General features: G+C 38.2%; 1 protein-coding gene across 2 annotated transcripts; it reads right to left on the minus strand.

Annotated features, from left to right (window-relative positions):
• Window positions 1–1,675: 1,675 nt before the first annotated feature.
• Window positions 1,676–20,235, minus strand: LOC106171759 (nucleosome-remodeling factor subunit BPTF). Of its 2 annotated transcripts, none has more exons than XM_087005191.1 (26): window positions 18,730–20,235; window positions 18,304–18,424; window positions 17,670–17,791; window positions 16,947–17,149; window positions 14,890–15,200; window positions 14,350–14,554; window positions 13,834–14,025; window positions 13,449–13,625; window positions 12,951–13,184; window positions 12,543–12,704; window positions 11,928–12,149; window positions 11,464–11,612; window positions 9,196–11,092; window positions 8,815–8,953; window positions 7,999–8,393; window positions 7,499–7,684; window positions 6,753–7,142; window positions 6,104–6,445; window positions 5,764–5,861; window positions 5,299–5,456; window positions 4,698–4,923; window positions 4,305–4,528; window positions 3,988–4,161; window positions 3,348–3,543; window positions 2,914–2,998; window positions 1,676–2,632 (listed from the first exon to the last, which is right to left on the minus strand). In XM_087005191.1, the coding sequence occupies exons 1-26, from the start codon at window positions 19,689–19,691 to the stop codon at window positions 2,442–2,444; spliced, it is 7,761 nt and encodes a 2,586-aa protein (XP_086861317.1). In that variant the 5' UTR covers window positions 19,692–20,235; the 3' UTR covers window positions 1,676–2,441. The 2 variants fall into 2 exon arrangements, with proteins under 2 accessions (XP_086861317.1, XP_086861318.1); XM_087005192.1 differs by having other exon boundaries at window positions 14,893–15,200; window positions 18,730–20,234.
• Window positions 20,236–20,277: the final 42 nt, after the last annotated feature.

A 20,277-nucleotide genomic window follows, 5' to 3' on the forward strand; every position in this document is an offset into this window, starting at 1 on the left:
CAAGAAACGGCAAAATGTCAAAAATTAAATGTGTCAGTCTACGCGTATATTCAGACAATAGTAGTATATATATATAGGCCTATATTTTTAACGCGACAATTGAAGAATGCCCAAATCAGCCGTTCTCATGGGCCCAAAAATCGCAGTATTGTGCACATTTATCAACACCATATAAATAAATGTTATAAGTTATGACAAGAGCAAACGCATTTAAATATATGATAATACAGTACTGTAATTACACTATTAATTTGTGGTTCATTTCGGATCCAAAATGAAACCCATAGTCCTAAACTAAAATTATTTTTTAAACAGCGTACCGTTTTCTTAGGTTTATTAAGAATTAAATCAATGTTTTAGAAAAGACTTTTCTATCATTATACTTAAAATCCAAATCTCTCAAAATCTCACACCTAATGTAGTCTGGGTCTCAGTTACAAGTGAAATGGAATCTTGACAGGCAGTGATGTAAACTACTTACAGCTAAAATCACCAAACGCTTGATTGACTTAACTGAGGGTGTATAATTTGTCACCTGCCTGACCCTCAAGTGGGATGCCATTTGCGATAAACATCCGTAGTGTCCTTGCTCACAATGAAAAACCAAGCGAAGATCAAAGAAAAGCAGATCGCCACTTTTCTTTTGTCACAAAATATTTTTGAAGTTCACAGATATGTTTCGGTGTCAATCTGGCATCTTCGGTCTGTACTGACGTCACCAGCGATAACATTTCAAGACTCAATTCAGCAAAAACACGTTTGATTCGGTCATAACGAGTTCATTTTTGTTCAGTTGTTTAGGAACTAGCGTATAATTTAAATACTTTAAGTTAACTGGCATCAATAGCTGAAAAATAACGTGAATGTCAAATGTGTCCCCTCGTTCTGCAAGTCGGACAAATGTAAAACAGATAAATTGTCACCGTGGTTGCTCCGTTAAGATCTCGTCTCATCACAGCCAATAATCTCATTCACACAGCACTAGTTCAAACAACCAGGCACTAGTTAGTGCTTTGTATCCCGTAATCTTCAACCGTCTCCCCCATTTCAAATCGTTATACGGCATCAGTCCTATTTTTTTTTTTTTTAATCCGCAACGAATCGGCGTATAATAACGATATCGTTTTGCGCAGCACTATTTCATATCAAATCCATGCACAAAAGAGCACGACAAAACCTCGGACAATATCTAATACGCCACGAGGACCACACTAATGCTAAATTCTCAATACAACAGATATTGTTTCACACTTTTTACTGCAACTCGACGATCGATTCAGCAAAAAGCTTTGGTTATACTGTCTGTTTAACATTGCGGCAGGAAGAAGACGATCTTGTCTACAGAAAGGGAACGTCTTCGTCAGGCTGCCTTTCTTTTTAGGGAAGGAAGCTGACCGCACTGGATTTACACCCAACTAATGCAAAAGGGTAATAGATTTTTAAAACACACTTCTCACTATTTCGAACATAGCGTCGTAAGCTTCTTTGATGAAAAAAAAATGGCAGTCAAAATGGCAACAAGTATCGAAAATAAAATTTTTCAGAAACATTGTGTTGGTTTGCGTTAAACTCGCTGCGATTGCAATTTTTACTAAACCAGCATCGCGCTTTTTGTCTTGTATAGCTGAAGATAGCGGTTACGTTCTTGGTTATATTAAATGAAAACAATACCAGATTTACGTACAGAAATCTTTACTTACAAGTAGTTTTCACAACTACATAATGCATATCAAGGAATACTCTCCTCGTAATGTTTTTAATGGTTTAGTTTTCTGACTGAAATCATATTTACTTTCATAGAATAATTTTTAATGAATATTTATGTGGACATTTAACTAATACACTAATTTTAATTTTCCAAGGTGAATTGTTGCAGATGTTTACTAAATACATCGGAATAGTTTGAATGTAAAATTTTCGGTTATGACACCACATGGAAATATCTCATTCTTAGGCTGTAAAACCAGCAAAATTTTCATGCCTTTGTAAAATGCTGTACATATCCACTGGGTGTGACGCCCTACATACATGCATACGATCCATTATAGACACAAGTCCTTCTTTGGAATTCAAATAGTCTTCACTGACAATTCTACTTTACATCCTACAAAATCCATCTCTTCTACTTAGATCACACATTCGTCAATATAAAACAAGTTGAAGAATATTACGCCAGCATGACCTTTTCACTAACTCTAAATACCATATATCTACGTACATTATGTAAGTAGTTATAAATACTCTATATTACATCATACTATAAGAATAATGAATATTGCTAAGTCAGGATGACAGGACCAATCATGCTTGACGGTAACACTGTAAGAGAGTGCATTATTCCTTCCCTACACAGAAGAGGGGGAGAACCTGCATATTCAACTCTCTCTTTCTTACCACCTTGTACTGCAGAGAAAACATTAAACAGTTCTGAAGTCCAGAGATCATGTTTTTGCCTTAATCTCATTGAGTTTCTGTACAAAGAAGGTTTCCAGGACTTCTGCACACTGGTAGAAGGGGCTGTCATGGGGATTGTAGTAGCGACAGTTGTCAAAGATCTTGGTCACATCCCTCACAAACTCTCCAAGTATTCTGTAGGCTTTACTTTTCAGTTTCTTCTCAACAGTTGACAAGTCTGATAATGAGACAAAATGGTAAGGATATTGACATTAATTTTCTGTAAAATGGATGTTTTCAGATATATTTCTTTACAATGTTTACCATATTCACATTAAAATTTGAATAAGTGCTAAACCTTTAAAAAGCCAAAATAAACAAATAAAAAATGAAATAAACACATAGGTAAATATCAACCAATCAAGTCATACAACCACTCAATGTAAAAAAAAAAAAAAAAAAAAAAAAATCAGACTTTTTGCACTCAACTGACACACTTTCAAGATACTTTCAGCTTACCCATGGGTTCCTTGATGACGTCATAGTAGTCAGGAACTTCATCTGGATCCACAGGTTCTAGGAAAGGCCATGCCATCTTGTGAGACTAAAAGTGAGGATAACATGTATTATGTGAGAATTCATCATTACTTCAAATGGAGTTAATGTAAGAACATTTTTAGTGAGTGAGTTCTCATAATAAGTTTAACCAAAATAAATATTATAGACTTCGATATACATCACATTATACACTAGAAAACAAACCAACATATACTACAAAGCATCTGCTGTCAATTAAAGGATGTCAGGCTCAATGCAGTGCAATATCATAAGTATATGAGAACTTTTCATCTTTTTTTTTTTGAAACCAGGAACCTGTTCTTATAAAGCTGTAGAAATTTATGATAACCAACAGACAAGACAACACACATTACAGGTACCAATACCATGTTTACCTGAAGACTTCGGAGCAGTTTGATGAGACTGTCAAAGTCCTGGGGCTGCAGCAGGTGCTGGTGAGCAGCCAGATCAGTGGATTTCTGCTGGCAGTTGGGACAGATGTAGGTGCTCAGCATGTCTGCCTCACTCTTACTGATCCCCACACAACTACCATGGAACCAGTCCTGGCAACGGTCACAGCCGATGTACAATCTAAGATGGGGAGAATAAATGGAAATGGATATACAAGTGAATAACATTAAGCATTATTGGAATATACTGTTATCTCAAAATCATTCACGTTCTATATGTGTAAATTGTACTAACTGACAATCATATTTAAAAGAAATACTGTAAAATATGGACTTCATCTTATTTTCAGCCAAGTGTTTCAATCAAATCACTCACACTATTTCATTACACATACTGAGTTGACAAAACAATATAATGAATTCACTTGCACACACACAGTATTCTCACTCTAGCACGTGAAATTATCACCATATTCTGGATTATATTGTTCTTGGGATAAAGAAAAAAAATGTTCAGAACTTTTCATCAATATCTCATTGTTTTGACTTAAATCTATATTTGGCTACTAATTTCCAGCTACTTGACTGAAAAAATTGGACTAGCAGCAGTGGGAACATGACTCACTGTGTCTCATCATATGGAGTCCTACATATACAGTAAAGTTCCTCTGAGGTGTTCTCTTGCTGAGCTTTGCAGTCCTCACAGACATAGGTGTCTATCAGCTTGGCCTGATACTCTGAGATGTTTACACAGTCGCCATGGAACCAGTTAGAACAGAGGTCACAGCCAATGTAAAACCTGTAAAAAACGGTAGAGGGCAGCACTGTGCTGTGAGTTGGTTTTTAAAAAAGGACAATATTAACTCGCATGCAATATTATAGAAATTCAGAATTTTCATTTTTTTTTCATTATTAATTTATTATTATTGCAGAATTACATACTTTGTGTCATCATAAGGAGTCCTGCAGATGCAGTACAGCTTTTCTTGCTGTGCCTGAGACCTGGGCGTCCCTGTCGAGATCACCTTCTGCTTCTTCTTCTTCACCTTTGTAGCCTCCTCCACAGTGGTCACATCCACTATAACATGGTCGACCTCTTCTGAAGATTTGCGCTTCCTAGGGCTGCCCTTATTCTTCAGTACTTTGTATTGCTCTGCTATATCCGCCTGCAGAGTTGGAAGGTGTGACATTACAAATAACAGTTTTCACCAAAAAGATAACAAATCTGAAATTTCAGTTTCTCCAATCTGTATTTCAGAAAAAAAATGTATGTTGTCCAAAATTCAAGGTGGTCACAAATTCCTGGGAGAATACTTGAGTTCACCAAACACATACCTGCACCTCAGCCACATATAACTTCTCCATAGCATCTCGTTTCTTTAGCATATCTTTCTTTAAGGCTTCCTTTTGCTTGTAGAGTAGACCCTGCAGCTTGGTGGCAGTGACACGCTTCTGTTTCTCCTCAGCTGTCTCCTGCTTCTTGGCCTGTTTCTGTGAGGCCCGTTCCTCCTTCTCCAGCTTATCCAGCATTGTCTTCATGACCTGCTTGCAGGTGGCCACTCTGAAAACATAGGGGTAAATACAGAGCTAAGGTAACATACCAGTCAAAACAGACATGCTACTCATAAGGGAATTTGTACAATGCTGTAACTTACAAAACCCTGAAATAGGAATTTAATACACGATCAAGGATTTTTGTTTATGGTAAAGCGACATCAGACTACAAAAAGGTTATAATCAAATTTCCCTTGGTGAACCTACCTGGGCCACATAGAAAACTTAGCCAAATCCTGTGTTTGTTCTCTTCTGATCCAGAAAAATAAAATTCATATTACCCACTTTCATCAAATTTATAAATGATTTATTTCAAAAGTTTATTAAGTAAAATAAACTAAGAGGCTCAAAGAAATTTCATTCCTGGAGTGAGCCAACCCACCTATTCTGTTCTTCCTTCTGCTCTGGTGTAAGCACAGGTTTCTGCTGCTTGGCTTTCAATTGCTCCACTGCCTGAGCTTGCTGGAGTTTCTGTTGTTGTTGTGCCTGCTGGGCTTGGGACTGGATCAGTTTGTCTCTAGCCTGGAGGGTGCTGATTTGCTAGTTAGAGGAAACCAGATAAGTGTGTTATAACCAAAAGATTAAATACATGCAGTCTGATATTGCTGATACATTGCCACTTTCTATCAAAAATAACAGAAATAAAATAAATCCAATAAAAAATAAGCTTAAAAATTATGACAAAAACTAATCAATGACTTAAAAAGTACAAAAAAAAAAAAAAAAAAAAAATCAACATATAACTGACAGATTAAAGAAAATAATACCTGCTTAATTAAAATATCATTTATTTTTGTTACTTGGCCTGGGGAAAAATGTACTTAAAAGTCACTTCTTAATGGCTAACCTGTTTTTGCTGGTTTTGCACTGTAATCTGTCTTTGCATAGCCATCAGCTTAGCTTGGATGTCAGGGTCCTGGTTCTGTAGCATGGCTTGCTGGACAACTGGAATAAACAGCAGAACAGGTAAAAAATGAGCAAGGGGAACATATGAAAAACTAAATTTTAAAATAATTCCCTGCAAAGACTGCCAAGTTTAAACTGTCTCTTGAACAACTGTCAATAACCTTAACTGTAAGTGGAAATAACAGTCCATTTAGGTATATCAAACATGTTTATCATTTGCTATCAGCCTAGAAAGTAAATCCATACAATACAGTGACATTATAACTGCTGTGATTACACACCTTGCTGTAGTACTTGCGGTGTGATTGCATACTGTTTATTTGCTGCAGCCTGCTGCTGCTGTTGTTGTTGCTGCTGGGTGACTGCTGAGGCCAGGGCTGGCATCTTCAGTAACATCTGAGCCTTGAGAGGGCTGGTCGTAGGACTGGACAAGGGACTGGACATTGGGCTTGCAGACGGACTGCTACTGACCACTGAGGGAATGACTGACTGAGGAGGATTACTTTGAACAACGGCTGCAGTTGGTTGCACTTGGGTAGTGGTTGCTATGGAAACAGCTGGTGCCACGGCCGTTGGTGTTGCAGCCTGGCCTATTAGCTGAGCTGGTCTAATAAGTCTCTGGCCTAAAAGGAGAAAATGTCATAAAACAAAGCCTTTGAAGTTTCAATGTAAATAAATAAATAAATAAATAAATAAATAAATAAATAATTTACTGAAAACAATAATAAATGTCCTTCTTTTTTTCTTTTTTTCTTCTAAATATTTAACAAGCCGTTTTGAAAGTTCTAATATTCAAACATACATGAATATTTCAAGTCATTTTGTACTAAACTTCCTTTAAGATACATTAATTTAAAATGACATAAATTTGAAAACAAGCTTTTTAAAGGTAACAGAGTATAATCATGCTATTCAAATCATGAGACTTACCAGCTGGAGAGACAGTTGTCACCATGCGTGGTGCAACCACCAGCCTAGGGGGTGTGAGGGTAACAGCACTAGCAGCTGGCTGTATAGGTCTCAGCTGTAACTGTGTTCTGACTGGCGTAGCAGGCGTGGCAGGGGTGGCTAGCTGTAACACCTGTGTAGTGGAAGAGGCTGCAGAGGAAGGAGTCTGCTGCTGCTGCTGCTGCTGGGAAGCCTGAGGAGTGCCGCCTGCTGTACTGACTGTGATTAACTGGAGGCGGCCGTCTGGCAGGCGAATTATCTGTTGGCCAGGGAGCAAGCCCCTCACTGTGAGGACCCCCTGGGGACCCTGTATAATCTGGACCTGCTGGGGCTGGCCTGGGACACCTGTGGCAACCACTGGAGCTTTGGTGCCTGAAACAACAAAAACAACATGCACATGTCTGAAGTTTTACCTGAAGAGATTAAAGCATTTAGAAATTCAAATCTCTCTTTTCTGTCTATTTACAACCTATCTATCTAGATAAAGAAATAAGACCACATGAAGAAGGACTGCGGAGGCAGAGCTGAAACAACTGGGAAAAAGCTTGGGAACCATTTAATATCTAGCTCATGACAGAGCAGCAGAAAATATCTGTTGGTGCCCTAGATGCCAGCATGTGCAAAAGGAATTCAAGAAGAAGATGAATGTCATATCAACATTCAATAGAAGTCAATACCCTCCAAACTATTCTCAATAAAGAGAAGCAAAATGTAACAAAAGTCCATACCTGGTGTAGCTGCTGTAGAAATCTGCCCAGCAGGTGCTATAAGGCGGGTTGGTGTGCTCTGTGTAGCGGTAGTCCCTGTAGCTGGTCGAGATATAGTAAGTGTATTTTTAGGCCTCACAGTGATGGTGGTCCCTGGCAGCTGTAATGTGGCCACTCTGCCCACTCTCTGTCCACTCAATGGGGGGACTGATAGGGAAAGTAATATACTAGTAAGTGTGTAGCAACACAGTAGTCATTAAAAAAAACATCTCTTTATGAAATCACAATAGATCAACAAGATTTCAACTCTTGATACGAGTATTTCATGACGCTTTTAGATGTATTCAAGACTAAAAAACAAATTCTTAAAGCAATCATGTCAGTAAACATTTAAAGAACCACAAACTTTTTTATGAATTATTTTACTGTTTAACTGTCATATTTTATTTTTAATCACAAATTCACACAAATTTTATACTCCAACACCTTTGTTCTACAACATATTTTGTTAGTGAACTTACTTGACCCCACGGCTTCTCCTCCCTTCTGTGTGAGGATCAGTCTCTGCTGACTTGAGGGAGTCGTCACAGTAGTGGCTCCACCTGGAGGCTTTACGACAATCGTCTTAAAAGCAGGTGCCCCCGCCGCTGTAGTAGAAGACCCTCCAAGAGCAGAAATAATAGACGATGGGGCAGCAGAGACAGAGACACTGCCGGTTTTACTCCTGGCCTGTTCCTCAAGTTTTTTCTGCTGGAAAGCTGTCCTCTGTTCCTTGAGTTGCTTCTCTAGCTGTGCTCGTATATGTGCAGCATCATTGTTGGGTTTAATTGGGGTCTGGGTTAACTGCTGCTGCTGTGCCTGCTGGGTAGTCACCTGGACCAACTTCTGCTGGATTACCTGCTTCTGGCGCTCCACTCTGGAAGTTGGATAAAAAATTTGTTTGAAAACTGAGAATAAATTACATATTTTTCTTTGTATTCTGTATTCTAAAATGACGATTATAAAATAAAAATAAAGGAATAAATATAAGAAAATGTTGTGTTGGACATATAAGCTAGAATTAAGTTTTTGCAGTTTTGGGCAAATCTTAAGAAACAAACAAACAAACCAAAATTCTGATGATTAAAATAGTAAGGATACAGTTGCTAAATAATCTATGCATGCATCTCTCATGAAACTGATTCTTTCCATTATGGATGTCTGTATGTTCTTGTAAAATTAATTTTTTGAAATTTTCACAAATGTGCAAATTCTTACAATCCTAAGAAGCCATAGTTGTCGTGATACAGAGAGCTCATATCTTGTTCTTATATGTATGTACATAACAAACTGCTTACTTTTCTCCAAACTGCTTTATCTCCCAGAGTTCCAGTTGTTCCTCTGGCGTCCAGGTTTCGTTCACGCATGGCTCTGTGATCTTTGGAGATTCTGCTCGACGACGTTCACGTAATCCTTTACGCTGAGGAGTATATTTCTCTACAAAAAATCAGCAAGAGACCAACTACGATTAGCACTTATGTCAAATACTCCACGATTTGAAAAACACTTTTATAATAGTATATATTCATAGATTTTACATCAAAACATTTATGCAGTCTAACATGTCAAAATAGCCCCACCCCATACACTATTTTATTTTATAATACTGACAGTAGAATTTTTGATTCACTTAAAATACACTTATCTTTGATAGAAAAATAAATAAATAGGCAACTGACCTTTGGGCTGACTAGGCAGTCCAATGGGAACAATGATCTTCCTGACCAAAAATTCAGACTGCAGACCAGAATGACCAATATCTCTTCTCTTCAGCAACTCGGTGGTTATAATCTCGCTGTCTGTGGTGACAGTATTAGTGCCCCCTTGTGGCGGTTTAACAGACATGTCATCCCAGCGTATGCAAGCCCAAATAACACGCAGTTGGACACAGGCTGATGCCAGGGAGACTGCTGTCTGGGTCCTGTAACGCCATGCTGTCTTGAACAAAGGCCGAGGACATGGATAGATCCAATTCACATTGTTCATTTTACAATTGTAATTGAAACCTTTAGCTTCAACCATCCCAGCCTTACGAGACAGCCTCTTCAGATCATGGTTTTCCAGAATAAATACGCTACGTTTTCCACTCTTAGTGCTGAACTTCTGACACCCTGGGAGATTAAGTTTCTTTGTATTCTTAGCTTTCTTACCATGTAATCTGATAAATTTGGGCAAGTAGACTTTTTCATTGGTGCCACGTACCTTGGGCATTTTGGAGGCAATCTCCTTGAGTTTCTCAGAGGACAGTGTGTTGGCAAGACCTGTGAGAGTGACACCAGACTGAGGAGAGGATTTGACAGCAACTTTTGTCTCTGATTTCAAGTTACCTTCCCCACTAGTAGAGGCCTGATCCTGTTTTGCACTTTCAGTGTCCTTCTCTTGTTCTTTTCCCTCAGGTTTTTCTCCTTTGGTGCCGTCCTTTTGAACAAAAGACAAAAATGAGTTCATGAAGCCAGAGGTCTTTGAATCTGCATCTTTGTTGGCCTCTTCCATCCCCTCCTCTTTCACTGCTTCCACATCAACATCTTCGTCCTCATCTTCTCCTTTCTCAGTCTTTCTATCGGAAGAATTTATTTTGCTGTCACTTCCATCACTCCCAATTTCTCCATTCAAAACAACTGGTTTTTCATCTTTCGTACCAACTTTTTGCTCAGTTGGCTCACTTTTAACGTCTTTCATTTCTACATCTGTTGGTTCCTTTTTGATGTTGGTACTCATCTGACAAGTAATGGAGAAACATGGTGTGTTTGAGCCCCTCTCTTTCCTGCAGACAGAAGAGTAGCACTGATATATTTTGTCTTCATTCTCATTCTTCAATGAACCTTTCTTCCCTGCCTCTTTGGCAGCAAGTTTTTGTTTCTCCACCTCATTGTGTTTAGTAATCAAATGCTCCAAAGCTCTTCTTTGCTTCTTCTCCCATTCATCTTGCTTGACACGGCGCTCAAGGAAAATATCTAGTTTAGCAGCAGGTTTGGTAAGTTTAGGATAAAAAGTCCTTTCCAGCAATGACTTTGACACATCAATCAAGTCTGTCCTCATACCCTCTGCCTCAGCTTTCAGTCTTGCTTCCTCATCAAACTTTGCCTGCTCTAACTTGGACTTGCCTGGAGAGCTTTTAGATTTAACTTCTGCCTTCTTCTTATCCGTCTTTGGCTCACTTTCTTTTTCTGCATTTGTCTTTTCCACTTTCTGGTCTTCATTTGACTCTTTCTCACCATCATTGTCCACTTCCATTTTTTTCTCCTCTTCTTTCACTTCCTCATTCATAGATTTCTCTCCTTTTGGTGCTTCATCTTTCTTTTCTTTTTCTTCAGACTGTTCATCTACATCCATTTTTTCTTCACCCTGTCCTTCTCCCTCTTTCACCTCTGGAGCATCTGAAGCCAAATCTGACTTGGCAAAGTCAGCAGATTGTTCCTCAGCACATTTTTCCTTCCAACGTCTCCTCAGCTTGTTGACCACGCCCCTCAGCCCCACCGTCCCCTGGGGGACATAGTGATAGGTCCTTGCGGCACTCAGCCATAACCAGCCACTGCCCCCATAGATCCTGTACTCTTCACCTTTTTGTTTCCAGACCTGAAAATACCAAGAAATATGATGAAAATGTCAACTCAGGTAGAATATATATCAATTTTGATCCCTTTACCTGAAGCAGTTCACTTGACAGACAATTAAACATTTCAGAACAAAAGCTATGAAAGTAACTAATTGATTGATGCAAATACTGATGATCACTGCAGAATTACTGAATCCTTTCTAATGCAGAAAGGATCTAATGCAGTTCTAATGCAGTTGATGGGACTTCTTGAAATGCACTGAATTCCAATTTACTTTTATGCTCACAAATATCATTTTCATATTAATTTTCATTTCAATCAACAGACTGAAAGACAATAATACAATACAATGGCCTTTGAAAATCAAATCAATGTGTGTGAGAGAGAAACCTGGTGCTTTAGCCCTAGGGTGTATTTGACCCAAGTTGACCGATCATTCCAATCTTCATCTTCATCCTTCTTCTGTTTCCTCAATTCCTTTTCTCTCTTTTTCAATTCTTCTTTATCAGCAGCAGTTATCCTTTGCATTCTTACATGACCTTAAAGGGATGGAACCAAAAAATTTTCTGAATTTCCTGCTTTACATGCACTGTAAGCTTGAAGAGCTATATATTTCTGAATTCCCGCTATTTGCTATAAAAGTCTACCACCAGGAGCCTCCCTAACATAAAAAAAGCTGCATTTCTTGAAAAACATTAAAATTTTGAAATTTTGTTTAAAATATCCAGTAAAGTCAGTTAAGTTTTTGAAATATCTTTCCTTTTCATACTACAGTAGTTCTCTAGAGTTAAAGACCTATTAAGTGTGACAAACTGTTCTACTTAGTAACAAAACAAGCAATGGTGCAGATTTACCTAGAGCCTCACTCCAAACAGGCAGAAATACTACTGGTTTGATACAAGCCTCAAATATTGCCAGTGCCAGGGAGAAATCCTGAGCACTCTGGCACATGTGGACTGCCTTCACCCAGCTCTGTCTGTGGTACGGCCAGTTGGGATGGAGGAAGGCTGACGGGATGTTCTGCTCAAGCTGGGTAATGCTGAGGCGCAGTGTTGATACAATTAAGGTACGGTTGCCTGGAAAATAATGTAATAACATGGTTTGCTTAATCTAAAATTTATCCCGATTATAGCACTGCTCAGTGAAACCGTTAGTGACCTACTAAGTCCTCTTTCAGAAGAAGCAACATAGTCATAGAAAAGCAACTAACTTATCATCTGTAGCAAGAGAAGATAAAGCCCTTTTTTTAAATGTGCACCAATTATCATCAGCATTTTAACCTCTGCAATATTTCTGATTTTGCAATATCCAAACAAATGGAAAAAGGTGTTTTTTTTTATCACGTAATCTGCAAAACACTTATTCATTACATAATCTGAAAAAAAAGCAGTAAAATATAGTAGTAATTTATCATACTTTTTTATGTCCTTAATACATATAAAAGAGGTCTGTTAAAAAAAAACACAAACCATAAATGGTCCCATTCCACTTGAATTCACTGACTGGCGTGAGACTAAATTTGTGAGACAGCCATCTTTTCTTGTCTCTCTCCTCTGCATGCTGATGTTTGTTTAAGGCAAGATCATTGGTTGTGTACTGGTTCACATACATCTTATAATTCCCTTCCATTCCTGAAACGAAATGCCCAAAACTTATTTAGCTACCATTAAAAAAAGATTAAAGACTTTAGAGGAATATCCTTTTTTAAAATTTGTATGAATGTGACACTATGTTCTTTCAAAAAAAGGCGCTATGAACAGAAAGTGTGTGCATGCATTTTCAAATGCAACATCAAAGACAAAAAGTAAAGAATTTTGTATGAAAAATTATGGAAACTCAAGCACTACATTGAATGATTATCGTTATAAACAACATACCTAATTTAAACAACACATTCTGCTGCTGAACCACAGACGACTGAGATTTGCCCACTTTGGATATCTGTCCATCCTTGTTGATGACCAAAACACTGTCCTCATTGGACTGCTGCAGGGAACGGACACTGGTCATCTTCACACTGGCTGTGGTAGAGGTGATGGAGTCAGTGAACTGCTTGGGAGTCAAGGAACCTGTTCTGGAACGCGTCACCATTTTTCTGCTTTCTGCAGATGCTAATTGACAACACAAATCAAAGCAAGTTTGTAATTTTAATAGAAAATTTAAGGTTTAAGAACAATTTAAATCCTACAAATCACAAAACCAAAAGATTTTTTATGATATACTTCTACAATCTATTAAATTTGTATTGGACAAATAAATTCATGATGCAAATGTTTTAATTTAATATATGAACTATCCAAGTTTGAATACTCAAAAAATTTGATTTGAAGATTAAAATAAATAAATAAATAAATAAATAAAGTTTATGTGCATACCTTCTTCAGTGTTTGTGACTGCCCCCTTAACCACACTGGACGTTGAGTTGACCACAGTGGTCCCTGGGGGGAGGTTCTTGGGTGGAGGTCCCTGCAGGGTGATGGTCATCTGCTTCCCATCCTTACCAATCATCACAATCTTGGTGTTACTCTGAGCCTTGGGAGACTGGCTTGTATCTGGTTCATATATAATTACACATCTTTATCCAATGTTAAACAATTTTAAAATTAGTTTTATACACTTCTAGGTACAATCATTGGCTTTAAACACTAAATTTTCACCAAAAAGTGGCCATAACTAAAATCTATATTTTCTTGGCAATTTCTATATTTTAAACACAAACAATTTTCACTGCCTTAGCTGCAATTCTCAAAAAAAAATTACCATTTCCCTGTGTCTGTCCACCAGTGTCCAGCACAGTGGCCTTAGCATTGGGAAAGGTGCTTTGGAGACTGACCACTTTGGGTTTCACAGCTTCTGTGTCCTCACCCTGGGTCTTCATCTCGCTGTCTCCACTGGCACTAGCATTCTCAGTAGGGCTAGTATTGCTACTGGGAGCCTCTTTCTTTTCTACGTCTAAAAGTAGTGCACAAATATTTTATCATTCAGTTTTCAGACTGTAAGATAATCTATTTATCAGATGTTTTGTTAATGCAAACTGCCTTATCAAATACTTTGAAATGTAAGCAAGGCTAACAGCAACATATTGGTATCTTTTATGATGAGTGTGACCCCAAACTGAAAATAAGAACAAAGTTATGAATGATAATATAACTGTCTACTGAGAGCTTCCACACTACAAAGTTGAAATTTAACAGGATTGTTTTTTCTTAAATGCAAGTTCTTTAAGATATGTGCCAAGTATGTGTGTATGTGCATGCAAAATGCATCAAACGTCACCTGTTTTCTCCTGTTCAGCAGAAGCGTCCCCTGCCCCCGTCTCAATGGTGGTCATTTTCACTGTAGTGGTAGCTGTGGTCACTGTGGTGGTGGTAGTGGTGACCTCTACCTCCATGATCTTCTCTTCAACACCATCTTCATTGACAGACCTGGTGTTAGTGGTGCTGGTGGCTATTTCTGTACTCGTCCCAGTTGTCAGTGTATGCTGTAAAAGAACAGTCAGGTGTTAGAGGCTAGCTCTGGTGCAAAAGTTATCTAATTTTCCTTGAAATTAGCAAACCCAGGGTTTATAATATAAGAAACACTTTTCCCAATCACTAAAAAAAAGGAAACCAGATTGCCATATTAAAAGAAAAGAACACTTAAAATTACTTTCGGTGCCTAACGATCACTTTCAAGTACTAAAAACAGAAGATTTATTCATTGGTTTTCATCCATGTTAACAAGCCAAGGCAATACTCTTTTTCTGTACTGCATATTTGATGTAAGTAAAAATACGCAAATATGTCATAATAAACTACCACGCTTAAATGACACTACTACCTGCTCCTGCAAAACTTCCTCTGTATTTGTACTTTGCTGCATTTCCCCAGGAGCTCTGGTTTCTCCCACTGGGGTACCATCTGGTTTTGTCAACCCCTCTGTGCTGATGCCACTCACTGTGCTATCCTGGGATACAGACCAACCTAGGCCTAACCGAATCCCAGTCTCTTCTCCTCTTAGTCTTCTCTCTTCTTCCTCAATTCTCTTCCTCTCTTCTTCCAGTTTCTTTTCTTCTTCAAAGCGCTTCCTTTCTTCTTCCTCTCTGGCTTTCTTTGCTGCTCTCTCTGTTTGGAGTTTGATCAGATTTGCTGAATGAAAGAATCAAAGAGAGAAAATCAAAGAAAAAATTGCTACTGATTTGCTTTTATATCTAAAAGTTCTTTCAATCTCACCTTTAAAAATTACTATGATAGATTAAAATCCACCTAAAATTGTAACAAGTTGAAAAATTAAGTCGAATCCATTTAATTAACTAGAGGATCAGAGAGGCGATACCGCCTCTGGATATTGTACCACCAGCTGGAGTAAGCACATTCTCATGGAAACTCCACCCCCAAAAAATGAACACCGCCACCAGTCTTGTGCTTGACAAGCTCTATAAAATGCAATAAAAAGAGTTCTCAAAATATGCAAAAAAAAAAAAAAAAAAAAAATATATATATATATATATATATATATATATATATATATATATATATATATATATATATATATATATCGAACAAACATAACTGTTCAAATCAAGCAGATGTTCAATTTGAGCCGTATTTTCCTAACACTGATGACTCCTGTGATTTTCTAAACCTATTGGTTTTCCTTGAAATGTGTTATCAGTATTGCATATTTGCTGACAAAAGAGAAAACCTTGGGACAACAGTAGGCAGATCTCTGCTAGTTTTGAAGATATGAGGGGCAAGAAAATATGCAGAGTTCAGTTTGTGGTGAAAAAGTAGGTCAAAGGTCAATTTCAAGGTCACAGTATATGACTTCCTACAGAAGTTCAATAGTAGCTATGGGCATTTCTTTGCCAATTTTGGAGATATGAAGGCCAGGAAACATGCAAAGTGCAGTTAATCATAAATAGTAGGTCAAAGGACAATTTCAAGGTCACAGTAAGATTGCCAGTATATGACTTCCTATTCAAGTTCAATAGTAACTATGGGCGTATCTCTGCTAATTTTGGAGTATTTCACATTTTCCCCACTGAATGTTGCGATGTTGTAATTTTTGATATAGGGCAACGCCTAAACCATATCAAAAACAAAAAAATGGACACCACCCCCAGTATTGCACTTAACAAGCTCTACAAAATGCAATAAAAAAGAGGTCTCTGGCATTTACTGTTCCAGATTTAGAGCGAGTTTTCTGTTTTGGTATCTAATGACTGCTTCTCCCGTGAAACTGCACTGATTGACCCCAAACTCTCAAAGATGAAAGGAGTCACCAATGGTAACCCCTCACTATAACAGGAGAGCTTAGGGCTGCGTAGTTTCCAAAAATTAGCACAAACAAATATTTTTTTACAGAAAATTCCCATTTTTAGAAAATTTTGGCTTGTTTGACCTTGAAAAAAAGGTCAAAAGTCAAATCCAAGGGCATATTTGGAATCTCCACATATGACTTTCGGTCAGACTTCTGTAGTAATTTTTCCCATAATTCCTTTGGTTTGGGAGATATTTAGCATTGAATTTTCAAAAATTTTGACAAGGGTGCATTTCAACAAGCGTCACGCCCAGGCCAGTGCACCGACGGAGACAAAAAAACCAGGGTGTTCAAGTTGAGATTATATGTGACCTAAATCCAAGAGATGGGGACACAGGTCCTTGCGGTCTAGGAGGAGAAGCGGTAACGGTGACTTGTTTCCGGCGCCCGACTGCGGAGCCGGCGGAGCTGCAGGAGCCGGCGGAGCTGTACGAGACGGGTCGGGACTAAAACCATGAGTACCGCCAGCGTACACGCTGGTGGTACTAATAAAACTGACCAAGACTGCAGGACATATTATAAATGTACTAAATTGAAAATAGTGCAAAAAAGTATTATGCTATGTTACTTACTAGTCTCTTCCTCAAGTGCTGACTTTCTTGACCCTTTGTGGGCATTGGTCAATTCATCAGTAATCTGGATTTGTCTCTTGATATCATCCAATTCCATTATTGCATTAACCAAATGTCTTTCCCAGTAGGAGTGATCCAGGCACTCCAGTAACTCAGCTAAGGCTTGAGTACTGCTGTAGTACCATACTTCATTGTCATCTTCCCTGGAAAAATGTACACATAATTCTCTAAAGGAATGTCAATGGGATTTTTTTTTGTCTAAAAACCTTCCTTTTATTTCCCTTGGTAGACAGATTGTGCCCTTGGCTAAAAGGCATGCTGCATCCTTAAATACTAATAATCCTGCTCAAATGTTGCCCCTTTACATAACTTGAAATCCAACAAATGTTACGTATTTAACTGTTCACTTAGCTTAGGCAAAACTAGGCAGACTTTAAAACAGTTTGATACCATATTTTCCATTTGGAGCTGTATAGTGATGATGCATTGAGGAGGCCAGAAAGCCGTTCTTTTAAAGTAAAATGTATAATTCTAATATATTTGTTCTTTTCACTTAAATTTATTGTACCCTGGTAGCCTCCTACACCGCCCCCCCCCCCCCCCAAAAAAAAAATAATAAAATAAAATAAATTTTAAAAATAATAATGTAATGCCAGTAAATATGCTTTTTGATTATTAATCCACATAACACACCTAAAATTACTGTATTTTTGTACTACTCACACTATAAGTCTCCTGCACATAAACCAGTATTTTCTACGATGCCTGTCGTATCCAATTGGGTCATGTCTGCTCGGTAATGCACTTTTTTCAAGTTCTGAGATACAATCCGTCACCCCTTTTACCTAAAAACCAGAGCCACAAGATAATCAGTTCATTGAGTCATTTCAAACATCACACTTTTGAGTTTTATTTCTGCCAAAAATATACATAAAAAAAGAAAGCAACCTGTGTCGGCCAATCGAAGAGAGGGATGCAGGAGCATTACTAAGCAGCACATTGTACTACAATGTCTCCTCTGCTCAACCCTGTTCATGCATGCCATTGTGAAGTTTGATAATATATAAATCACAGCACAGGACTTCTGCATAATTCCTAGGTATGAGACACTTTGCACTAATTTCATGGATCCACGGCCAAATGATGCACCTACTCTGTATTACACATGCACACAATAAAGGAAGAAAAAAATGGAAATACCACAGCTTTTATGTCCCAATTAAAATATTTCATCTTTCTGCTTATGTAAATAAAAGATTTAAAAAAAGAATAGAAAAAAGGATGGTCTGTCACTGCTAAATGTACATATGATCCACCATTTACTTTTACTCATTTACTGAGTACTCTACTTCCTTACCTGGTTTCCTTGGCACACAGTGCACACCCAGTCATCATCAGGGACTTCCTCCAAAGGGGGGTCAACACAGCCAAGGTGGTACACAGCTGAACAGGTTTCGCAGCACAGTAGGTCACCAAGTCTATGATATAAAGTATCAATGTTAAAAAAATTATTTTTGGAATAATTTGAAATATAAAGTTAAATGATTATAAAAGATTTCTATCAAAGCTTTATTATTTGATTTTTAGATGGTATTTGGATAAGACTGAACCTACATGTATACATGTATACATGTGATACATACAGTTTTACACCCAAGACTGTACTTTATAAAAGCTTAATAAAATATCACAAAAACATACAGAAGATATAAGGTGTCATAGAGACTCTGTTAAAAAAAAATCAATCAATCAATGTCCAAATATATAAATATTGTGAACTCACTTGTGGCAAGCCCTGCAATGATCATCATATGCAACATTTCCTTCATTCATCAGATCTTCTCTTACTGCATTTGAACCAAGGTATAAGTCGGTCAAAGCTGTCAGCACTTGGAGTTTATCTGCAACTCCGACAAATGGATATCCAGGTTTCTCCAAGGCTGGCATCACTGCCCTGTACTCTTGATGAAGGTCACTATCCAAATATGCTCGAATCAACTCTGGCCAAGTCATGCCATCGAGAAAAAATAGTTGAATATTTATACTATCTTTTACATCATGTGGTCCAAATGTTGTGTTATTGCCATCTTCTTCTCGTAAAAGAGAGCGTAATAAAGCTATGTGAATTTCTGCTAAAAGGCAGCACTGTTCATCACTAACAAGTGCTGCAATGAAATCTTCCAGTGTAAATGGTGTGAGACGCAGAATTACTCTGAACCTGTGCAGCACCTCATATATACTTAATGTTTTCATTAAATGTTCACTTGGCATCATTAAATCAGTAGAACTGGTAGGTAGGATGAGAGGAGGAATGACTGTTTCATCTTCAACAAATTCTGGGCTTTTAGGACGAGGTCTGTACACCCTGGGTTTGGTCTGTGTTGTTTCCAACTCTTCATCACTGCAAACAGATTCATCTAACTCGAATTCAGAGTCATCTTCCAAAGCCAAAGGTATCTCACTATCAAGATCACTGTGGTCCGATAGATCAGCCTCCGAGTCGTTAAAAGAATCTCTGCTGTCAAAATCATCCTCATCTAATGCTGCCCGTATAAAACTGCGAGATTTGGTTCGTGCATCCCGTTCCCTGCCACCCCGTCCAGAGATACTGCTTGCCGGTGTGCTGGCCCTGGAGCTGCGGTCGACTATTTGAGCTTGGCGCCTTGGGGTTTTGAGAAAATGGGATTTCCCTGACAAAGGATTTCTTGGCGGTCGACCTCGACCTCGCTTCCCCCTGGACGACATTATTTCGGTTTGGAACTGTTCCTACGATGTCTCTAACATATCAAGAACATGCTTACCTACTTGTAGCTGTCACTTGTTACCAAGCGGCTTATTTATAGTGTCCATGTTGAACATTTTTGGAGGCCGCCATTTTACCTAAATCAAGTCACGTGACTGAAAGTTGACCCGAAGGTTGCGGAGCTCAGGCACGTTGAGAAATCACCTAGTGGCAATCATACTGATGGTGACCATATGCAATATCTATCAGCCAAGAATCAACCCTCCTGATTCTTCTGGTCTTGTAAAAAGTTCCAAATATCCACCTTTTGAGCGGTAAAATGAAGTCAAAGTCTCGAAGCCCAAAATCGGCGACAAATTTGCACTGTTACCAGTGAAATGATTGGCTAGCAAGTTCGCTTCGACTATGTGGCTTGTTTCTGTGATGCGAGTGTCTGTTTTCGACCTTCATTTATTTCTGCAAACAACATACAATGCCAAAAATGAGAAAATATAGAGTTAAGCAGTTAATACAATTTACACTTTTTTTCAGATAATTTTCTTGGCATGTAAACCACACTTCTCAATCCAGTGTTGGTTGAAATTGACC

This window comes from Lingula anatina, chromosome 2 (genome assembly GCF_051362555.1).
Source record: "Lingula anatina isolate TDL-2025a chromosome 2, LinAna3.0, whole genome shotgun sequence".
NCBI lineage: Eukaryota > Metazoa > Brachiopoda > Lingulata > Lingulida > Lingulidae > Lingula > Lingula anatina.